The sequence below is a fragment of the Saccostrea cucullata genome, unplaced genomic scaffold (assembly GCF_032062105.1).
Source record: "Saccostrea cucullata isolate Sc308-1 unplaced genomic scaffold, CSIRO_AGI_Scuc_v1 ctg382, whole genome shotgun sequence".
Lineage (NCBI taxonomy): Eukaryota > Metazoa > Mollusca > Bivalvia > Ostreida > Ostreidae > Saccostrea > Saccostrea cuccullata.
In genome coordinates this window covers 336,983-362,699 of record NW_026925758.1, presented here as the reverse complement: position 1 = coordinate 362,699, position 25,717 = coordinate 336,983, and the positions used below count along the sequence as shown (strand labels likewise).

General features: G+C 31.7%; 1 protein-coding gene across 1 annotated transcript; it reads left to right on the top strand.

Moving 5' to 3' along the window:
• The first annotated feature begins 3,698 nt into the window (after positions 1 to 3,698).
• Positions 3,699 to 25,717, top strand: LOC134269722 (tachykinin-like peptides receptor 99D). The gene is made up of 4 exons (XM_062751927.1): positions 3,699 to 4,833; positions 14,798 to 14,898; positions 14,990 to 15,080; positions 25,269 to 25,717. The coding sequence occupies exons 1-4, from the start codon at positions 4,051 to 4,053 to the stop codon at positions 25,494 to 25,496; spliced, it is 1,203 nt and encodes a 400-aa protein (XP_062607911.1). The 5' UTR covers positions 3,699 to 4,050; the 3' UTR covers positions 25,497 to 25,717.

The following is a 25,717-nucleotide window of genomic DNA, read 5'->3' as shown; positions in this document are numbered from 1 at the left end:
TAAAGAGTTTTTCATTCTAATTGTTCAACCATTATTTACGTAACTTACATTGTCTTCAGTGTATACCGGTATACCAAGTTTGTGGAAAATCTACCGTCCAGGCATTTTTGATGGACCGTATCAAAATAAAGGTACCTTAACTATATGATTATATTATATAGGAAAGTGCAAATTTTTTCGTACTTTAAGGCAAATTAAACAAATACTACAATAGGCTTTATGCTAAAATTATAATGTATGATGAGTAATACTATATTGTACATTTTATGTAATAAACACAAAAGTCTACCGTCTTGTTCCCAGAAGGGGCATCTCAAAATGAAAAAGATTAGCGAATTTTCTACTCTTATAGAGTACAACAAAATATGACGGATACAAAGGATTTATACATAATAATTATAATAATGATGATTCTCAAATTTCTGTTTTAAAATTTCAAGAGCGTACATTTTTTACTTTTTCTTTTATAACATTTTATTGCCCTTTCTTTAAGAGCTTCACGTTATCATAGCGTCAAAAACACAAAATTGCGACGTCAATATACTTATCAGTTTAAAAATCGTTTTAAAAATCAGTTATATAAAATTTTAATTAAATTCTTCAACCTATAATTTCTTAATTTTGTTAAATTTTATTAATTTTATTAATTAAGTGAAAAAGAATTGCTTCAAAACTGTAAATACGCTTCAATTTACTATGATGCGCGAAATATTGCGCAATGGAAACCCCCAGTTGGCCCCCTTAAATGGACTTTTGTGATTGATTACTGATTCGTATTTATATATTTCATCCCAGTGCCTTTTGGAGAAAAGGTTAAAGATCAATGCCCAAAGTTCATACAACCCAAACATAGTTTCTATAAAGCACCTGATAACGTAAGTTTTTCTTGAGTGTTTTTGTGAAAATTGATGCTCTTCCCCAATGACTTACAGAAGAACCCTTTTGAATTTTAGATGAAAAGATAAAGTTAATAATTTTTACCTATTGTGTTTTTTTTAAAATTCTATTTTCCTATATGTAATAAGATTTAAAAGGACGCTTATTGATTCTAAAGCTAAATTGTGAAAGTAAAAAAAAAATAAAGTTAGAATTTATATGTTGCATGATATGGAGATAAAGAACAGTATTCAAGCTCTGAAGTCCATTAAACAATACAAAATTGGAGCAGAGCAAACACGAACCTCCAAAAATCAGGTGCCGATCGGTCACACCCGCCGTGTGCTCCTTGTCATGATCGGGAAAATCTGTCAACAATGGCCTAATATATAATGGCCTAACAATTAGTATGAGAAATGTCAACCAGCATTTGTCTTAATGGTACATTGAATTTGCTGACAAGGCATTCTGTCGACCATTGAGCTAACGAAATTCAGCAATTCACTTTAAACGAGACAGGCGATATTCTTGTCTCAGCAATTTGTCTGTCAAGTTTACCTCATTTTAGAAATTGCCCATACGTTAAGCATGCTCTTGCTTATCGAATGAACTGAGAGTTATAAACCTCGTATGCAGGTGATGAAGGTATACTGCTGCATCAGTAAGGGAAGTATGTACTTGGTTAAAGCAAAGTCATCACGTTTATCATAAATGGTGGTTATATAACCATTAACGTTTTTTTTCAAGTAAAATATATAGATATGAAACAGATATGTCAGACTCTGTGGTATCTTTTATTTTTTTTATTTCAAGCTCACCGGGATATATCTTATCGACATCAGGATGAAAATAAGCATTATCATAATATAATTAACAATACATGTACATCGTCAATCTAAATGTTGAGTTGAAGGCCACAGTATGTGTTTTCTTCTTTTTACTTTTTGGATTATGGACAAATTCAGCTTTCTACGAATACAATAATAGGTCTGCTCATAACGGGGCACAATTGGTACCCATAGGTATTCCAATAAATTGTTGGAAGATCTGGTCTTCAAAAACCACACAGATATTGTCAATCAGACACTCAAGCATCTTTTTAATTTCAACTTCAAAGTACTTGTATGTACAATCAGAATGTTTGAACAACATAATTTTGCAAATGACCAATAACAAGGTAAAGAAATTTACGAGTCCCATTTTTTTAATTGAAAAATTCGCGGGGAATGGTGCATTTTTTAGATGAATACAAATTCCTTATATGTTTGCAATGTAACTCGGATCATGGATTTTTCTACCTTAAAAAAAGGTCCCTTTTCATTCTAAGGTCAAGGTAAATGTTGATATTATTTTTACGATCTATATCGCTTATTTTTCTAAACTTCTTCGACCCTCTTTTTTTTCCTAAAGTAAAAGATACAAATTCTCTGAATTATTTCGTTTTATTAAAGTTCTATATACTAGTTATTCATTTTAATGCTAGTAATTCTATTACCTGTAAGGTGTAATTTATTTGAACCTATATGTTTAAGCATTTCAAAATAGTTTAAACTTACACCTACTTAAAAATATGAATTCACATTTCGTAAATTCATCTTTACTAATATTTAATTGAGGATGTGTACAATTATTTCATTGCTGATAATACTGGATATATATTAATTTTTTAATATATTGATTTATAGTTCCATAATTCGTAATACCGTTTGATCCTGATCAAAGGCAAGTCACAGAAGACATGGACTCTTTTCTCAAGCTGATAAATGATCAATTTGATGTAAAAAAGCAGAATTTTTTTTCAGAATACCTAGCTGCACGTGTAACGATCACAGAAACTGTTTTAAATCCCAGGTGGAAATGAAAAAAATGTTAGCTAACATTGCAGTTTTAATTTAGAAAGTCACAGAAAATTACTGTAAACGTATTACAGTTGGCTGTGCTTTCTTTTTAGCGCTTTTGGTGGAAAGAACTTCCGCAAAATCAAGTACAACGCTAAATGTCATGCACATATATTCATAGATAAGAACATTGATAAACGCGCTAAATCAAATCTACGCTAACTCGTTCAAAAATCAATTTCCGCCGAATATCGTACACGCTAAATATAATACATTTACAGTATGATATTTCATCAATTGCATGTTCCTTGAAACATATTCGTTGTGATTTTTTTTTTAAATCTTTACAATAATACAAAAACATTTAAGAAGAAACATTAACATAGCAATGTACCCGTTCTGCATTGGAGATGGAAAATGTTGCATGTGTGTTTAATGCCCCCTATTAGTGATATTTTATAGTAACGCTCATCATATTCTCTTAGCATCAATAAACAGACTGATACAATTTATAAATGGCTCTTTTACTCTAAACATATATATTCTAATTGATATATTGTGCAACTACGCGGCATTTGAAGGAACTCTAAAAGATATCAAATTGACAAAAAGAGAAATGAATAAATATTTTCTTTTTCAACACCGAAAGCAATTATATAAACAACAACGGAAACAAAAATGTTGATTTTTATCCAGATGTGTTGTCGCCATTGTACTGAGTGGATCAATTAGAGCTAGCTCGTCATGTTTGTTATGTTCATATTAGATATTTTCTGGAGCTTAAATGATTTGTTTTATCTTGAGGATGTTGTGTTTTTTTTATTCTTATTAGAAATGTACTATATAGATCTATGAATAAATCATTTTTGTGTTTTATCAATAAATATATATAGATATATTACAGAAATTATAAAAAGTGAGAATGTTAGTTCGATAACATATAATGTGTAATACAATCATACATTGAACGTTTGAATGGAAAAAAAAAAAACAAACAACACATTAAATAAAAACCGAATGCAATAGCCCCTTTAGCCCTTTGGTCTACAGTGCGAGTTTTGTATTTGACAGTAACATTTGTTCGTCTTTTCATGAAATTTACTGATTGATTCATAAGCAGCATTGATTTCCAATGTTCCCTGTGGGTTTCCTCTTGCGTTCATTAAATGGGTGGTCGTGATATATAGTACGGGCATAGTATGATAGGAATCAATCAGAAAAGGCATCTCTTGTATGATGGAGCTAACAGTGCATTATTTCAGTCATCACCATGTTTGAAGTTAAGGCAAAGTTAACGTTAGATGCCTGTCTTTGATAATTGATGCTCTAACCTATTATGATGGATGGATATAATTTCAATTTGAATTTTACAATATATGACATTATTTTGAGTAACATATCGAATTTGACGAATGTGGATATCATTGAACAAGGAAGACCACATCAAGTATCCACTGGACTTCTGGTCCTTCTGGCTTTTCTTTATGGATCAATCTCTTTAGTAGCAGTACTAGGAAATGCTATGGTTATATTTGTGATTCTTAGAAACAAGAAAATGCAGTCCATAACCAACATTTTTATTGCCAATCTTGCATTTGCTGATGTCATCATTGGAGTATTTTCTATACCGTTTCAGTTCCAAGCTGCTTTACTTCAGCGCTGGGTCGTTCCTTATTTCTTGTGTCCTTTGGCGCCATTTATTAAAAACCTGTCCGTGTGCGTGTCTGTTTTCACATTGACAATTATTTCCATAGACAGATACATAGCTGTCATGCATCCTCTTAAAGCAGGCATACAAATGAAAGTAGCTGTATGGATTCTTGTAAACATTTGGTTGTTCGGTATATTCTCAAGTTTGCCTAACTTGATTTTCTTCAAAGTTATTCTCATTCCTGATGAGCCATTCTTTCACCAAATGAAACCATTTTGTTCACACGCCTACCCCTCCGAATTGTTTAGGAGCCTTCACATATATTTTCTTTTTATCGTCCAGTACGCGCTGCCTCTCGTGGTTATTAACATCACATACTTCCGTATTGTGTATAGAGTATGGGGTACGAAAACTCCGGGACAAGCTTTGGACAGACAGGAAATAATCAGAACAAGGAATCGTAAAAAGGTAGAAGTTTTCCTTATCTTCTTAGAACATATAAAGCAGTTACATCAATTGATACATTAAAGAATTCAAGTTTGGGTTGGTATAAAATGATATCAAAGATGACAAATCTAAATCCCCGTAGGTGCTGATATCGCTAATCGAGGAGTAACCTGTTATATATAAAAGAATTCTAAAGATTTTTTTAATACAGGAAGAAGCACGTTATACATTTTTGTGATGGACAAGGTATATTAGTATTCCCCTTCAAAGGAAGAAATTCTTTAAAAGCATATGTCAGTTTTGAATATTTTAATATCCCAAAGAACCAAAATGTATTTGAACTACAGTATATATATTGGATTCCTGAACTTCATAAGAATCCTTACAAAGATAAATAGCGGACTGCAGTAAATGTTCAATCAAGCCTCTTTCTTTACTCTTCACTAAAATATTAACAGTAGTGAAAGAGAAACTTCAAAAGTACTGTGCAACAATATATTACTAAGTAGTAAATCAGATATATTTGTAGTTATAACTTTGCGAAATTTGCATTTAAACTTTCAAAACAGACATTTTTCTTTACTAATGGTGAAAACATATAATCTATAAGTTTATTAATTACAATAAATGGTGAAAACTTTGGAACTTTGATTTTCTGACTATCTCAAAAACTTTGGAACTTTTTACTGATTTACTCATAGTAAAAACTTTTTTAACTTTGATTTACTTTTGTGATGGTGAAAACTTTGGAGATTTGATTTACTATATGGTTTAAAAAAGAAAACTGCTTCTTTAATTCTCTCTGTAGTAAAAACTTTGGAAATTTGATTTACTATGGTGAAAACTTTCCGACACGAACTTTGATTTACTATTGTAAAAACTTGTGTTCGAACTTTGATTTACTCTCTAAAAAAACTTTGGAACTTTGATTTACTATAGTGAAAACTTTGGAACTTTCATTTACTATGGTGAAAACTTTGGAACTTTCATTTACTATAGTTAACTATAGTTTACTCTAGTTTACTATAGTATTTTTTTATTAGGGCAGTAAATGTTCAATCAAGCCTCTTTCTTTACTCCTCACTTAGATATTAACATTAATGAAGGAGAAACTTAAAAAATACTGTACAACATTATATTCAAGAAGTGCTGTAAATCAGATGTGGATACTTAAAATTTCCACGGAACTTTAGCACAATTTGAAATCACAAGATTTTACCATCAACAGCTTAAAAATTTACAACTTTTCAACGTTATACACAACCATTCCCAACGATAAGTTAAAGTCCAGGCTTTTCAATATCGTTGACTGCTGCTTTTTCAAAAACTGGAACTCGTAAATTTACTCACCTTGTCATCGGTCATTTGAAAAATTATTTTGTTAAAAACATTCTGATTGTACACACAAGTACTCTGAAGTCGACATCAAAAAGATGCTTGAGTTTCTAACTGACAATATCTATGTTGTTTTTGAGACCAGGTCTTCCAACAATCTATTGGAATTCCCATGGTTAAAACTGCGCCCCGTTATAAGCAGACCTATTTTTGTATTCATATGAAGCAGAATTTGTGCAAAATCTTCTGCGTGAAAAGATGAAAACACTTGTTGTGGCCTTCAACTCGTCATTTAGATACACTGTATATCGATGACGTATTGTCAATTAACATGGGTTTTTTTTTTTGCTTGCCAACTTTTTTCAGGTAAGTTAAAAAAAATTTCTTGCTGCCCCCTTTCAAAAACGATGCTAGTCACTGTTAACATTCTTTTATTTGTGTAGAAAATCAATTTCCTTCTTTTATTCGATTTTGCTCGTTTGTCTCTTGATCGGTGCAAATTCTACTCTCTTTCATTTAGAGTAGAGTCAATTGTGATAATAAGTACACAGCTTACACACTTGTTGACTGACAGTAATCTGAAAGAGGAGTCACGTGACCTCGTCTTACTGCCAAAATTTGATTAATCACAACAATGATTTAATTTCAATACTTGACGAGACCCGATCTCGCGGGATACAGATTTCATTTTTCCTGTAGATGGGAAGCTGGCTGTTTATAGGTATCAACACTGAAGAAAACAATGCGTCTGCTACAAGTAATGAAAGAAATTCAAAGAATCGATCTACTTTCAATAATTTAAGATTACTTTTTCATAAGGTCTAAAATAGAGGGTCTGAGGAAACAAATATTGAAGTTGATATCATGGATGAACTTGTTATTTATTTTTTTAAAAATCATTTTTGGTTCATAGCGCTCTGTTTACCACACACACAAATAAGAAAAAAACAAAATTATATCGCCATGAAAAAATAATTTCACAGTAAATGATAATGTTAACGCTGCTCTGGGAGCTGAACAATGAAATGAGCACCACATTAAATTTACAATATATTTAATGTATATGGTTAATTTTGGGTTGCATGGTGCTGAATTTACAAAAAAAAATCTTAAACGAGGAAAGCTATTGACAAACAACTTAATGAAACAAAAAAAATCAAAATTTTCGTTAAAATTCATCAGACCACATGTTCAATTACATTTTCAGCAAATACAATTTATCATTAATTTAAATAGAATGCCAACTGTCTGCTTTTCATCATTTTTTACACTGAATCACGGAATTTAAATTCCCCTTTTCCTAATGATTATAAATGGCGGTTTTGACTGGTCGGCAGGGAATGCTCACTCCTCCATGGAACCTTATCACATGTTTGGGAGGCCCGTATTTGCTCTGCTCCTAACTTGTTTTTATTTATATGGACGTCTAAGCTTCAAACTGTTTGTTATCTCCATATGTCGTCAATGCAATGAATTTTTTTTCTAACCCTTGTTCTGAACGCAAGATCCAGGGAGGCCGAAAGGGGGGGTTGAATTTACAATTTTGAAGAAGGATTATATGCACTTATCTTTATCTTTTTTTTTTCATTTTTCCAATTAAATGGCCTTTAGAAAACCATCATATTTTTACTGTTTTATTTTAAATATATATCAGTCAACTTAGACCTACATGTACATTGGGAGGGGGTAAGTACAAAACGTGGCTAAAGGTTGAAGAGTTTAATGTAAAAATAAAAATAGCTTATCCGATGATTGTCAATTATGAAAGAAAAACTTTAATAATTTTTTTACAACAACTAAGCAGTTAAATAAAAGAAGATTATATAAATAATAAGCCTAGGGAGATGGACACTCTGAAGTTTTTATTTTTTAAAAGTTTTTATAAAAATAATACAAGAGAGTGCACAGAATATATGATTAACGTGATTAATCCAGCATAAAACAAGTAAAATTAGTGAAATATGTTTCAAACATATGTAATCATACAGCTTAAATTCTAAGTGTTCAACAAATGTGATATAATATCATGTTATATATGCTAAATATGATGAATTCAATTTTATAAAACATCGTTTTTAAATATAGATAATAACAGGTTTCTGCTGAAAGAAAGACACTTTTCTTTGTTATTGACTTTTATCATGTGTTTGTGTGTATAGAAGAAAAGTTTGAAATAGTTCTACACACCTATACAACCACGACATCTGGTAAATGGGAAACTGCTTTCAAAAACAAATTCTAACTAATTTTAAAAATCGCTTTGTTACTTATCAAATTTCGAATGTTTAATGGACCTTTGAGCTCGAATACTGTTCGTTATCTCCACACATTTCATTTTGACTGATTTTGAACCAAAAAAACACCCACATTTATGAATTCTAAAAAATAACTACAACATTCTGCTCATTCCTATACTTGACGAACCAGTCTCCCTGTCCCAGCTGATTTGTGTTAAGTCGAGAAGAAACGAAGAACCAGATTATACGTTGTTAATACCGCCACACTTTCTGGTGTGAGTATAATGGCGAAATAATCCCCTGGCTTCATTATGTTTCAAATACCTAATTTCCTTTCGAACATGCACTTCAGAACAAGTCCTGAAAACAAGCCCAGAAATGAATCTGTTGATTAGCATGCGTCATCCACAAATTTGACACTGAAATTTTACAGACAAAATAAGATTCTTGAATTGAATATATTCTGTATTCGTTGCCTTTTTGTTATTCATCTGATTTGAATATTCATAAAAGATCTTTATAATTACTCATATCATCAGTTCGTAAACTGTACAGGCTGTGTGAAGAATTTCTCCATTTCTTCTTTACTTTTAATTGATTTCGACATTTTAAACTTCAGAATAATATTGACAGTAATTAGTTTTTATTTTAACAGAAAAAACACTGAAAAATTTTTTTTTTCCCTCTACACTAATACAAAATTATTGAGATTCTGATTACCGGGTATTTGAGATTTCATACTAGTGAAATTTAGATCAATAAACTTCATTTTGTGATAGAGAAGTGAAATTGTAATGTGTGTACTAACTTAAAATGTGGATAAAAGATTATGAATATAGAGATAACGAACAGTATCCAATATCAAAGTCCATAAAACAATTCAAAATAGGAGCAGAGCAAACACAGACCTCCAAAACATCATAGATGGGATTAGGTGCCATAAAGGAGTGAGCATCCCCTGCCGACCGGTCACACCCGCCGCGTGCTCCTTGTCAATATAGGAACAATCAGTATAAAAAATGTCAGTCAGCATTTGACTCAATGATAAATTGTATTTCCTGACAACGTCATTGTATCGACAATAGAACTTACGAAATGATGACTTTAAACGAGACTGCTGATATCATTGTTTCATCAACATGTTTGTCTATAATTTACCTTGTTTTAGAAATTGTTCATACGTAGAGCATGCTAAATTGCGTATGGAATCAACTGATATATAAACTCCGTATGCAGGTGATGAAGGTATATTACTGCATAAGTAAGGGAAGTTGACGACAGAGAAGTTAAAGTCATCACATTTATCATATAGCTTGGTTGTCAGATTACAATTAACGTCTTTTTCAAGTAAAATATCCAAGAATGAAACAGATGTGTCAGACTCTGTGGTATCTTTTATCTTAAGCTAACAAAGATATATCGTATCGACATAGGAATGGAAATTACCTTTGTTAATTGACAATACGTCGTCCATATATCTAAATGTCGAGTTGAAGGCCTCAGCAAGTGTTTTCATCTTTTCATTCATAAGATTTTGTACAAATTCTGCTTTATATGAATACATAAATAGGTCTGCTAAAACAGAGCGCAATCAGTACACATGGGAATTCCAATAGATTGTTGGAAGACCTGGTCTCCAAAAACCACATAGATATTTTCAATCAGAAACTCAAGCATCTTTTTGATGACAATTTCAGAGTACTTGTGTGTGCAATCAGAATGTGTTTTAACAAAATAATTTAGCAAATGACCAATGGCCAGGTAAGTAAATATACGAGTTCCATTTTTTTAAAAAGCAGCTGTCAATGATATTAAAAAGCCTGGACTTTAATTTATCGGAGGAAAAAGGAAAAGACGGATTGTTTTAGCTGCACTTTCTTCAGTAAAACGTGAGGACTTAAAAAGCATATGATTTGCAATATCCATAATCACAGATCCGAACCTATATTCTGGTGTTGAGGAATCAAAAACTGGAGTTTCATTGGCCTTCTCAAGAAGACTATTTAAAAGTTTTAAAGAGACAGAGTAAAGCTTGGTGCGAATATGATGTAGACCTAACTGTTGATTTACATAAGTTATATAGTAATGAATCAAAAGAGACATCGTGTAATTAGAGTAGTTCGCAGTCAAAACGGTTTAATAAACGACCTAGATGGATACAACGTAAAGTATTATTACTAAACTTTGCAACGCCAGAAATAGTTGAAATCACTTGATTTGATATACTGTGTATAAGAATGTGTGTAGAAAATATAAAATCACATTTAATTAATGGCAATTTGTGGACAGAAAAGTATTTTCTCATCATTGGAGCAAATAATGGGAACAAAATATTTCTTATTTCTCATTATTGTTTTCAATTCCATGTTAGGTGACATCAAGATAACCCTAAAACTGCGTAATTAAAAAAAAAATCAAACTACATGTGAAAGATACTTGTTTCAAGATAATCATTTTATAAAAAATTCAGTGTAAGGAAAACAAACGCAAAAACCGAAAATTTAAAAGATAAATTTTAAATGTACAAAATTACGTTTAAAAAAAAAGAAAGTAAATGTACAAATACTCTTACACATGAATGTGCAAAGAATCCCCAAAAGTGAGATCTAAAGACGTCGAACGTTATTCAACCAGCTTAGGAACACTTCGTTTTGATTATTTTGTAATTTTTTAAATGGAATGAAATGCATTTATATGGAGATAACGAAAAGTATTCGAGCTCAAAAGTACTTGTCCAGTAAACAAATGCAAATGAACAATGACAAGGTAATTATAAATTAACACATTCCATTTTCATTGAACATGTAGCTGACAATAATGTCAAAAAGACTTGACTTTAATGTATCGTGGGGAACAGTGGTATATAAAGTTGAAAAGTCGAAAGTTTTTATGTTGTTGATTTTGGTAAAATTTTGGGATTTCAAATATTCCTTTGAATTGTTTAGTATCCACATCTCTATTATATTGTTACATAATATTCTCGAAGTTTCTCCTTCACTACTGTCAATATCTTAGTGAGGAGTAAAGAAAGACTTGGTTGAACATTTACTGGAACCTATTATGTATCTTTGTTTTTAAGAATTTTTATGAAGTTCCGTGGTCCAATAAAAGCCTAGATATGCCAGTTCAAATTCATTTTTGTTGTTTGGAATATTCAAAATATTCAAAACTGACATATGATTTTGAAGAATGGAACTTCCTCTTTAGAAAGGGAGCAGTGAGTATAAGTTGTAAAAGCACTTGTAGTATTAAGGTAGGATTCTTTTCATCTTTCTTGTATTTAAAAATCAATGAAATTTTCACAGAATCAAGAAGACAAAATTAGTAAGTCATAGTATCAGTGAAAATAAATTTGACCGTTTTATATAAGAGGCAAGGTCAGGTCAAGGTCATTATCTTTTTCCTTGACATTAAGAATAAAAAAAAATACTGCTGCAAATCATGTGATGCCTACTTCTATTTCAAAAGTTTAAAGATTGTTCTTTTTGCTCAAAAAGATATTTCTATATCGGGTCTATAGCATGATATTACCAAATTTTTATGAATAATTTAACTAAACTGGATATTGGCTATTCCGAATTTTCTCTGTTTTTCTTATTTTTTTTTTAAGGATATATATTAGTTATTTTCATATGCTTCCTATATTTAACTTTTTCTTATTTTCACATATAATAAAGTAGTCTTATAAATATACAAAATGATACAAAAACAAAGAGTTTTGATCGTTTACTAAGAGAGAAAAAATACTTTTTATGGATTTTTGGTTCAAATCTGTACTTTGATTGGAAGCGTTTAAAACCTAAAATAATTCTAGTTTGTTTGAAAAATCATATTTATTTGATATATTTTGAAAGTATAGTCCCTTATTATCAATTTAACTTACATTTGAAAATTTTTGGAGTCTTTGATTGTATAAAAATCATAACTAAATTCATGCATTGTTCTATAATAATTTTGAGAGGCAAGAAAGAAGATATTTTCATACGCCACCATTCCGCCAAAAATATAGTCCCTGCTAGCTTTTAAACGCAGTTTACCATTTCTATTTAAAGTTGTGCAATTGATATGAGGAGAGAAAAATATGGTCTTTTACACCCTTAATCCCTTACACCTAAATATATAAGACATATAAGCAAATGTACTATGAATGTTTCATCTAGTCAGAAACCAGAGAAGAATCCTACCTTAATTCACAACACTGTCTTTGTATTTAAGGTCCATTATATAAAATATGTTTTAGAGGAATTTGGATATAAATTGGTAACTTCATTCATGTTTATCTTGTTTAGTGGGAGAATCTTATATGATTTACTCTTGCGTTTAAAACGTGAAAATTTGTATAGAATTAGATTAAATGCGACATAAATAAAGTCTAATATATCTAAGCACCGATTTGTATGTATATTTATATCTGAGGGATTTATTATTTATGTCGTTTCAAATCAAAATCAGTCAAAATATATATATCAATCGATGCATCAATTTTTTTTATCTGTTAAGTACCCTCTTTTCTGACATAAACAATTAAAGCACTTTTTCATATTAGTATGTTTTCCACATTTTGAATTTTAAGACTAATATAATAGAATGATAATGAGAAAGAACGTCCAAGTATGATAAACTATACCACGAAGAGAAGGCTCTGATCACTCTGTCTTGAGTTGTGACCCCGATGCCTTGAAATAATGACTGCTTTGCGTGAATCTTGTTTTTGTGAAGTATGTAAACTGACACATTTTACAATTTGCAACTTCAAACTTAGAATGATTTTACTTTAAAAGCCCTCATTACACGCTATTTTCTCTTCAGACTATATTTTTTGATGGGCACATTAAAAATGAACGAAAGGAAAAGAAATTATGTAACTAAGATTTTCAATTTATTTGGTACTATATATACTATGTAAAAAGGTAGTTATCAATCATTTAAGATTTTTAATGGAAATATCGACATAAACTTCAAACCCATCCAAGAAGACCAACGTTATTTCCCGCCAATTTGAATGACAAAGTAATCTACAAACTGCTACGTCATTATGTATCCCATCTTATTGATAAAATAACAAATGCTTAATTTACTTTCCAATAACAAAAAATAAACTGTTTGAAAAACTTATCAGTAAAAGTATTGGATAAGAATTATTTCCGTAATTGATTTTTGATGATGTTTTATTCATTTAACAACATGGTAATTCAAAATTTACATATGCTTGTATATACATGTCCATTATCCCCCAACCGAGAAGAAACTTGGGCATATTTTCGCCTCAATGTGATTTTTAAAGGGGCTGGGTGGTTGTGGCCATTTTTAGACTATTTTGATCTCATTTAAAAGAAGAGCTCCATATAAAGATATAACAAAATGATCTTTTAAAACTAAAATTTATGAAATTTTTCTTTGCCAAATGATAATTGACAGCTTAATATATCATATCCCAAAATTTAAGTTATATCTGGTGGTTAATGAAAATATGATTTGCTGACCCCCTAGCCTCCTTAAGTGCAAGATGCACTAATGTTCAACAAAATTAAATACAGCATAATGCAGAGTGTCAAAACTGATGCGTCATTGTTAAAATATCATCAGTAGATATACTTCTTAAATATTGAACTATGGGGGATCAAATCACAAACTTCCTCTTTTTTCAAAACGGCCTGAAAAATCAGAAACTGTGCTTTGGTTATCCTTTAAAAGCAGCATTTTAATATCCTTATTTATGAAGTATGCAAAGATATGAGATATCAGAAAGTGAATTTTTTTCAGATTTTAACATACAAAAACAATGTTATACTGTTGTCGATATCGTAATGCAGCAGGGTGCAATCGTAATAAACTACATGGAAAAAATTCTTAATTTTTTACACATTGAATGGAATCTGATTCATTGTTTTATTTCTAACTTACATGTTATCCTATTTATATAATTTACATTCCCTTTTACTTAAAAGTGTAAATACATACACGTATTGCCCGTAACCGTGAGTAGTAGCCAATAAGCAGAAAGCAGAGTCAGTTGGGATAACGCTAGGAATATCATATGAACATCTGTTTTATGCTTCGATATTTTACTAGAAGACATTAATAGTAATTTATCTGCTGCTAAAATGTCCCAGTTATTGTTATACCCCCCTTAACCTTTGGAGAGAACAATTATAGACATTAATGCTTACAGTGCTATCCTAATCATGTATAATGAACAAAATATATTTTAAAATAAACTATTAATGTATAATGATATGTTGCCTGCAAAAGCTACATTTAGGAAAAAGGAAAACTATTGACATTTTGAAAAAATGACCTTCCAACATGAAAAATACAAAGCAAACTACATACTTATTATCAAAAGTATGGCTTCGAGATTCCATTTAATAGTGCTTCATAGTAGATTTATCCTTTGTTCTTTCTCCTTTCAGGTTGTAAAGATGCTCATTATTGTTGTGTGCCTGTTTGTTTTATCCTGGCTGCCTTTGCATATCTACCAAGTTTCATCTCAAATAGAGCCAGATATAAACAAGTACGACATCAAAAACCTATAAAAAAATTTCTTATTTTTTTTAAATTTTACTTCAATACTTTAAATATTAAACCGATAATCTGAATTTCAGGTACGAAAATATTCATATAATATGGTTCTGCAGTAACTGGCTAGCCATGAGCAACTCATGTTATAATCCATTTGTCTACGGTCTACTCAATGTAAGTATTTAGTGAATAAATAATGATTCAACCATTCATCTCAGAAACAGCTCCCATATTAATAAAAAGACAGACTAAAAACAAAAATTATTGTCAAATTAATTACATACATGTAGCTCATATTTCATACATTGTATATTTAAAAAAATATGTATAGGAAAAAATTAATGACTGAACAAATCAGCTAATTTTTTTTAAAAAGAAAATGTTTTCTTTTATTTCAAGGGCATACATAGATCATTTGCTTCACATAGCATTATGATTATAAACACTGTAGAATATTTTCTTATTTTCACCGTCTTCTATATTCATAATGAAAGAACTCTTCATCATCATCAACGCCAAAAGATTTACAATCTTCACACCCAGACGTCTAAACTCTTTATATCGATCTTATAATAACGAGGTACATAATACTTACAGCTTGAGAAGTATCTCATTACAGAAGATTCCGTGGGAAAATCATGAGATCTTAAAACAGAAAAATTAGCTAATTACGAGGGTTGTTCGAAAAGTTCGTGGACAACTGTCATATCTTTTTTATTTGACGTCATATGTTATCCAAATTTGGTAGAAATATTTTAACAATAAATCCAAATGATATGTATTAATTTTGACGAAATATTACAACTGATTAAAAACTTATTTAGATTTTAAAAATACAAAAATCGGATCGCGGAGCAGGTCAAAATTTAGTCAAATACAGACAATACAATAAAGAATGTCTATAGCCATATTCTCTGCAAAATGGAGGAAAAACGAAAAACTACCTAGGAATTCTAACTAAGAATTGTTACTTCGATACGTGTACCAAATTATGGTTTTATATTTTGCTTTGTTGAAAAGAAATCAACTTGAGAAGATAGGTAGTCCTTATTGAAAACGACAAAAACGATGACGTTTTAGTACGTCACGGAGCAGCAGATACCGAAGCAATTTTGTGTTTTTCTCAGGAATAATCCTGAATGAAGTCTAAAAATGTTGAAGGAATCAAGAAAATATGTCACAAGCGAGTTGTTCATGTGTGCACAAATAGTACAGGCAATATTTGAGTGACAGAGACTCTGTATCGGATGAGGATGACCTGTGAAGAAACAGTTTCACTGTAAACGTCTGAACAAAACTTAAAAATTTGAAACGTAAATGAAAGACAAAGGCGCTTCAGAGTTGCTTATCCTGTGAAAGCAGAGTTAAGTACTAAAAGAAATTAAAACCTTAACAAACTAGTGCTAATTGTAACGGGGACCGTTACAGATGTTCCCCAAACGCTCCCCAACTCCCTTTTGGTGCCATATTCCCTGGAAGCTTCATTAAATAAGACAAACTCGATGCATTTGAGACTTAAAAACGTTTACCCAGAAGTGTACAAAGTTCATTCAAATTTTAGCATTGCACGCGTGCGCATGTGAATGCATGTGCGTAATGACCATATCATCTTGTCTACACAATCTATATATTTTAATATACTTAATATTAAAGTATTTAATCCAAAAGTATTAAAAAAGATACGCTCATTCAAGTGTTTTTTTTATTTTGCTCATTTCACGTGCACGCACATGCATACATGAGCATGGTGGCCATACCTTCTTGTAGATGTCCCTTACATCTATCTATGTTCTAAATCCCACCCCGTTTGGTTGAAAACCAAGGGAGTTATAGCTGTTTAAAGTTTCAGCCAATCAGATTGCAGCGCACATACATGCACGTGTATGCATGTGCATGGTGACCATACCCTCTTGTAGTAGTCCAGTATATCTATCTATGTTCCAAATCCCATCCTGTTTGGTTGAAAATCAAGGGAGTTATAGCTATTTAAAGTTTAAGCCAATCAGATTGCAGTGCACGCGCATGCACGTGTTTTCATGATAATTGCTATATAGCATTTTGTAGGATATCCTAATGCATGGCTATTTTCAAAATTTCAAAGAATTTCGTCAAAAAACAAGAAAGATATTGAGACTTTAGTTTCAGCCAATCAGAGCAAAGCGCACGTGCATGCGCGTGAGATCTTGCTATTTTGACCATGTCATATTGTCTATGCTACTAATATATCCTTATATTATAAGTTTCAAAACATTTCATCAAAAAATAGAAAAGTTACGGCAATATACATTAAATCGGTCATTACACATGTTGCACGTGCACGCTCTTGCAAGCACGTGCGCGCAAAATGACCTTCGTTCCGCAAATCTACATAACATGTCTACTGACCCTAAAAACATTTCACCTTAGTCGGATGTATAGTTTACGAGATCATTCCCGGACAAAAAAGTACCCAGGAAGAAGAAGAAAAATAATAATAATAATAATAATAAGAAACAGAGTAAAAACAATATGTTCCCCAACTTCGTTTGGGGAACATAATGAAATTATACAATGAGTTATATTCTTAAAAAATAAATGTCAAGTATTAGAAAAAGAATTTAATGAATGGGCATTGGAATATTCTGTGTGAAATGTATATATGTATAGTATCTATTATAAATTCTCGACGCTATGTGTTGACGTTACATTGCCGTTTTGTGTGCTCCGCGGGTACAAAACATGTAGAGTTCAAAATGAAGTAAATTTATTTGTGTTCAATCGAATGGAATGAAACTTCACACATCAACAAAACAAATATTTTTACATATTATAATGTGCTTGTTTTAAATTTCTAGTGAGTAATATAACGAAGATGGACATCGTCCACGAACTTTTCGAACAACCCTCGTATACTAGTAAATTGCTACTAAAACATTTTTGTCGATTTCAAATTAAATTTATATCTTGCCAAAAGAGAATAAATATCAATAATATTCAATCATCTTTATCTGTAACACTTCATATTGGTATACGAAGAGGATATTCAATGATTTGGAGATGGATATTGAAATTATTTCACGAGTGGGACTGGGATATCTTTTATATGATTATATTTTCACAACTGGTATGAAATGTAAAAAAAAACTGTTTTGTGAGTCGTGACATCAAAACGCACACTTTTTCTACATTTTATCGACCGTGGTCATATGATACAAAATTATTTTGAAATCAAAGAAACTTTGAAAAAAAAAAAAAAAAAAAAAACCGGAAATTTTCATAACCTTTAATTGTTTGTCAGCCAAATTAAGGAGCTGAGGTCAACAATGGCTTTCAATTGATTATAAAATTATATTTATAATTTACAATACATCCTATCACTGATTTGTAATTTGACTGACATACAAATTGTACCGGGCCTTTGTTTTTATACTAAATGTGTGTCGAGTATGGAATGAGTGGTTAGACATAAACACCATATACAGGTGATATCTGTATCAGCTGTTCTCGAAAGATTATCAACCACATTTAATAGAATCGATGTTTGTGGAGCGCATGCATGGATCAGTATAAAAACAATCTTCATTAAGACATTGATTTATCTCATAAGTTCAGATGATTTACCGATGAAACAATCTTTTTAAGGTTTGCTACAGACGAAATTGGCACCTGTGTCTTAATGAAATATATGGACTGAAATATATGGAGATAACGAACAGTATTCAAGATCAAAAGCCCATTCAACAATACAAAATAGGTTCAGAGCAAACACGGACCTCAAAAACATCAGAGGTGGGATTAGGTACCATGGAGAAGTGAGCATCCCCTGCCAACCGGTCACACCCGCCGTGTGCTCTCTGTCTTGATTGGAATTGACTGGAAATACCGTCGTCAATTCAGTGTATAAATAATGGACTAACAATAAGTATGAAAAATGCCAGTCAGCATTTGACTCAATGATAAATTGTATTTGCTGACAAATCATTGTATCGACCATTGAACTTAGAAATGATGACTTTAAACGAGACTGCTGATATCCTTGTTTTCATCAACTTGTTCGTAACTTACCTCGTTTTAGAAATTGTTCATACGTAGAGCATGCTCTTGCGTATCGAATCAACTGAGATATGTAAACTCAGTGTGCAGGTGATGAAGGTATATTGCTGCATAAGTAAGGGAAGTTAACGTTTGCAAAGTTAAAGTCATCACATTTATCATAGAGCTTGGTTGTTAGATTACCATTAACGTCTTTTTCAAGTAAAATATCCAAATATGAAACAGATGTGTCTAACTCTGTGGTATCTTTTATTTCAAGCTCATCGGGATATATCGTATCGACATAAGAATTGGAATTACTATTGGTAATTGACAATACGTCGTCGATATATCTAAATGTCTAGTTGAAAGCCACAGCAAGTGTTTTCATTTCACGTATAGGATTTTGAACAAATTCTGCTTCAAATAGAATGCAATTTCTATGAACCAGTATCAAGAGAGAAAAGCATATAATCTCCGAAAAGTATTCTCATTAGGACGGTGGTGGAACATTCCTTGAAAAAAAAATCCATGAAAATGAATGCAGTCAATTCAGTATATTCTTAGAATAGTAAGAAATACTTCAGTCAAGTGCTGACTGACGTTTTTCATACTAATTGTTAGTCCATGATTTATACTATGAATTGACGATTTTTCCGTTATTACCCGATCATGACAAGGAGCACATGGTGGGTGTGACCGGTCGGCAGGGGATGCTTACTCCTCCACGGCGCCTGACCCCACTCCTCATGTTTTGAGGTCCATGTTTGCTCCGCTCCTATTTTGTATTGTTTAAAGGACTTTTGATCTTGAATATTTTTCGTTATCTTCATATATTTCATCTATATTTGTCACTATCAACAAGTATTAAAGAGAGCACAAAAACAAAGATATTTAATTAAGCAAGTCTTACTATTTTGATGCATTGAATATTAATTAATATTTGAGAAAATTGGAAAATCTATAGTTTATTGAGCAGCAATATACTTTTGTCATCTGCATTCGGAGTTTATGTCTCTAAGTTGATTCGATAGGGAAGAGGATGTTCTACGTATGAACAATTTCTAAAACGTCAGGTAAGTTATTGACAAGCAAGTTGATGAAGCAAGAATATCAACAGTCTCGTTTAAAGTCATCAATTTGTAATATGGTCGATACAATGAACTTGTCAGCAAATACAATTTTTCATTAAGTCAAATGCTGATTGACTTTGTTCATTCTGATTGTTAGCCCATTATTTATACAGAGTTGTGCACGGATTTTCCGTTATTTCTCGATCATGACAAGGAGCACACGGCGGGTGTGACCGGTTGGCAGGAGATGCTTACTCATCCATGGCACCTGATCCTACCTCTGATGTTTTGGAGGTCCATGTTTGTTCTGCTTCTATTTTGTAATGTTTCAGGGTCTTTTTAACTCGAATACTGTTCGTTATCTCATATGTCTTTGTATATCGGAATATTGTTGAATACATATTACGAATTTTCATGTAAGTTGAATACATTGAATTATAGATGAAATTATAAGGGACAGTGATGTTGAGATGATGAGATGTCTGATTGACAATATATATACATGTTGTCATTGTACTTCAGGACTGCCAGCAAATTGTTAGAATTTTCATAAACACAGTAGTAAAACTGTGTCTATAACTGATCGAACTTTTTAAGCAGAATGTTCTCAAAAACTGATTCTTGATACGTGTTGTGGTCTTCAAAGTGATAGTTAAATAAATTTCGACATTATCAATGTTTATTTGTCATTTTTCACTGAAATTGACAGAACCCGGTTTTTAATTTGATATTTTTTACTTAAGATAGAGATTAAGGGCAAATTTACAATTGAGCGTTTCTGTGTACGATCAATCCGAAAATCAACGCAGATTATAGAATTATGTACTTACAATGTTGATGTAACAGGGGTCTCGCCAATTATTTGAATTTTTTTAGTGGTACAATAACCTTGTTTGTAAATTATGCAACCTGTCGTTAGGTCGAATATCAACTGACGTATAAATACAAAATGCTTGGTCATTATTTTCTTTTGTTTACAGATAACACCCTATTGATGATATATACTGACACGCAAAAGAAACGCAACATCTTATTTTAAAGGTTTAAAAAATCAATAGGGCATAACAGCACAGAAAAAATTAGGACATCTTCAATTTTTCCTAGTTGATAATTTAACGGCTGAATGAATTTTATCCAGTGGCAATACCAAAATTTCATGGTTTACAAAAATATTTGGCTATTATTTGTGTTTAAAAGAGCTTGTATATCTGTTCATCATATTAAGTATTGCAGCAATATTCCGAGAGTTAATCTCTTTCCCAAAGTGATGCCAAGACTCCTCGAAATGCATGAAGGCACATATCTAGAAATTCTGAAAATAAAGGTGATAGAGAGTCGCAGGTGCAAATGTATACTAGATAACCCCTCAACATGTTCAGACGTATCAAAAGCATGAATGGTTCGGAATTGAAAGGCTGCTATCATTGGCGTCGGAAGCAAATTAAAAGTTGGGGGGGGGGGGGGGCTAAGTGTAAGAGAAAAAAAATTCAAACCGAAATAAATTGACAAGCAAAAATGAAAAAAAGTTAAATCCGTCTATTCCCCAAACACGAAAATCCTATTTCGTTTTTTTTTTTTTTTTTTTTTTTTTTTCGGGGGGGGGGGGGGGGGGGGGGGGTTAGAATCTTACTTCTTCCATACCATTTTTTTAAAAAACAAACAGTACCACTTACCTTTTGGGACCTAAACTGCACCCTCATGGCATCTGATCCCATTATGATTACTAATGTTTGGAGGTCCGTGTTTCCTCTTCTCCCGATTTGTAATGTTTACATGGACTCGGTGCTTATTTTGAGCGTCAAAATATACGTAGGCGGACTTAACCTATTAGCTAAAAGAAATTGAATATCCTATATCTATCTAAGGCGCAAACTGAATAAAGAAAGAAAACCTCAAAAGTGAAAAATAAACATAATTCTGAAAAATGCAACTGACTGTTTTACATAAACAACTTAATTTTAGTAGACATTAAGGCCACATTGAAGGTCAGACAACACGTTCCTCAAAAATATATAAAAATATATAATTTTTCCTAAGAATTTGTCAATGAAGTATAGGTACTAAAAGAAGTTTCCTAACAAAAAATTAAGATACCTTACCAGGCATTTGTACAAGATACCACAGGGTCATATGTCTTATATAACCCTTATGCATAATCTTCTGAATGGCCTATATCACAATTTTTGGTTTACTTACATTTAAGGGGGCCGACTATAGTTTTATTGTGAGAAAACTACAATAGCGAAACTCTTTATTTTTATACCATATATAACTTACATTAACTTCAGTGTACATGCAAAGTTTGGGGGAAATCTACCTTCCAGGTATTTTTAAGGGACCGTCTCAAAATTCGGGTACATTTACTATAGAATTATATAGGAAAATGCCAATTTTTAGCACTTTAAAGCAAATTATACAAATACTACAATAGACATTTCGTTCAAACTATAATATTTGATGAGTAATACTATATTATACAATATATGTAAGAAACACAAAATTCTACCGTCTTGTTACCAGAGGGGGCATCTCAAAATGCAAAAAAGTTAGCAAATTTTACTATTTTTTAGGGATGTCAACGAGTACCCGGTTAACCGGGTACTCGATCGAACGTCCGAGTATCGAATACTAAAATCGGTACTCGGTTACTCGGATGTATATTTTTAAATATTTCTGAGCTTATATATTTATCAATGCATTAAAACATCGATTTTAAAACGTAAAATGTTCTTTGCACTTGTACATACAGTAATTAGGGTTTCCTAAATGACCGTTATCGCCCGTGGCAGTGTTCATACAGTAATTACCGTGACCAAACACCTGATGTGCCTACCTGGCTTTTCTCACCTTCGACTGTCTTCTACCCTTCGACTGTCTTCTACCCTTATGTTTAGTTTGCTTTAATTATTTGTTTTCATTGAACATCGTTTAAGGTCCATTGTATTTAAATAAATTAAATAATTTTGTCAATTCTCCAAGAAGCCGTAAATTCTCGGGGAAAGAGACAGACGATATTGCACATGCGATTGTTGATATGCGTTTGATTACATGCTAATTAATGCAAATGGTTGAAAGCAAATGCTTTAAAAATGTTATGTCCATCGTTGCTCCAAACTAAAACATACTGTATCGTAATTTTATGAAATCTCGGATCAAAAAGTGTACGAAGATCGTATAAATCCTCTCTGTTGTAGGATTACTTGATCAAGTTTATACCGTACATGTAGCTCTGACAACTTATCACTTGGACGTCAAAGGCATCAAAGACTTACATATACAATTACGGAACAGAACTGATTATTTTGAAACAAAAACACTGTGAACAATTTATGATTTTATTTCTCGTATTTATCTGATAAATAAATTGAACTTAAAAAGAATTTCGTCGCGTACAAAGTGGTCATAATTATTATAACGCATTTGCAGGTAACCTCCCATCGGTTTTATTTCTACAAGAGTTTACCATGTTTTACAGTTATCAATTAACTTGTTCCTATTCATTTACACTTTACCGAGTACCCGGGTACTCGATCGGAAAAACGTCCGAGTAACCGAGTAATAAAAATTGACCGATTTGACATCCCTACTATTTTTATAGAGTACTAGAAAATATGACGTGAACAATGGATTCACAAGAAAAGATAATAAAAATATTCGAGATATTCTAGAATTTCTATGTTTTAAATTTCAAGAGCGTATGTTTATTACTTTTTCTGTAATAATATTTTTATTACCCCTGTCTTTAAGAGGTACAGATGAACATAACGTCAAAAAGACACTGCAGCGACGTCAACCTACCTATCAATTGCAAAATCGGTTAAATAATCCGTTATATCAGATTGTAATTACAATTTTATACCTATTATTTCTTAATTTTGTTTATTTTTAATAATTAAGCTAAAAAAGTTGCATTAAAACAGTAAATACGCTTCATTTTACTATGATGCGCGAAATATTGCGCAATGGAAACTATAGTCGGCCCCCTTAAAAACATTTTGAAAACAATGTAGTTATCAGGAGAGAATGACAAATATGAATAATTTTTGATATAATAATAACCAAGAGATACAAAACATACATTTGAGGAACGTGTCTTCTGACCTTAAAGTGTTGATTTACAATTATATATATTCAAAGTTTATTTGATAAAAGGATGGGGTGTATAGCAACCGCAAATGATAGAAATATCATTAAACGTTGCAAATGCAACGCGTATTGCCATAAATTATTGCTTTCATGGATGACATTCTCAACTGTTACATGTAATGCTAAATCGCCGCTTTGTGCAAGAACAAGAATTACACAATTTGGCGATTTATAATCTCAACTATTAAAGAAGTTATGTCATTGAGTGATGCAACGCTTAATGCAATTTCTATCAGTAAACTAAGTGGCGTTGTTTGTCACACTGAATTGACAATGGATTTTCCGTTATTTCACGATCATGACAAAGAGATCACGGCGGGTGTGAACAGTAGGAAAGGAATGCTCATTCCTCCAAGGCACCTGATCCCACCTCTGATGTTTCGGAGGTCCGTGATTGCCCTGCTCCTATTCTGTGCTGTTTATTAGACTTTTGGGCTTGAATACTGTTCGTTATCTCCATATTTATCATCTGTGGGTGCAACAAGGGTGTATGTTTTTCTGAGCACATATAAACCGTTCTATTATATAAAATTAAGTTTACGTGTACTCATTTGTAAGCTTATTATGACGGTGCAATAAAATTCATTAATTTTGAAATTCATTTTCAGCATTAGTATCGTTTTCCTTTCACTATGTTTTTTTCATATGCTACACTGTCATGCACATAATTCAATCTTATCAATAAAAAAAAAAATATTGAAATCAATCCACATTATTTTAAAAGCAAGAAAATTAATACCATAACAATTGTTACTCATCTTTCATTTTGTTTTTTTAATAATCCAAAAGACTATGCCAGATAAAAGTTATCTTCTCTCTTTTATTTGAAAACATGATATGGCAATTATCCGAAAATTCAACATCAATGAATATCCTCTTTCTATGCCTCACTTGATTGGATTTTACAATTAATATCATTGAAAGACGTTTAATTCATATTAATTGTTTTCCTAATGACTTTATTATATACAGTGAAACATGTTCTGGGAGAGAATAGAGAGATATCAGATTGCACAGTGCAAAGAGTATTTTCAAAAATAAAAATCGGACTTTAAGTCAGGTTCGAATTCACCGGGGAATTGATTAGGCCGCTTTCGGAATGGACAGCTTTCAATGTTTGTTTTTTTTTCAGTCAAAGTTTAAACGAGAATACCAGAAACTACTGCCGTACTGCTCATATTGCAAGCGTCAAGATCAAGATTTGGCGGACTATTCCGATGAAAGTGCCGGAAGTATCCGCAGATCGCAACTCGTGAGGACGCATACCTCCTCTCTAAAAACCGGAAGTTATCAACAAACAGTGCAGAATAGAAGAATAGTCAGCTTCAAAAGACCTTCTACAAACACTACTGAGTTGTAGCTCTCTCCTTATACAATAAAAATGTGTAAAAATAATTCAAATTTTGTTCAAAAAATGTACATTGCAATTTATGACATTATGATGTGAAAGAACATTATGTTCAAAATTTATCATACTGTATACCATTGAATTTTGCGATACTTTATTCTTGTGAGACAGATATTAAGCCAGACAAATATTTCATTAATCTTTAGTTAATTATTACGTAAAATCTATGAGAT

Bases quoted from the DNA above. Each gene is read 5' to 3' on its own strand.
- LOC134269722 (XM_062751927.1), top strand. From the start codon at position 4,051: ATGATGGATGGATATAATTTCAATTTGAATTTTACAATATATGACATT. The intron at 14,899-14,989 runs GTACGACATCAA...TCTGAATTTCAG, and splicing joins ATAGAGCCAGATATAAACAA to GTACGAAAATATTCATATAA. The intron at 15,081-25,268 runs GTAAGTATTTAG...TTTTTTTTTCAG, and splicing joins TTGTCTACGGTCTACTCAAT to TCAAAGTTTAAACGAGAATA.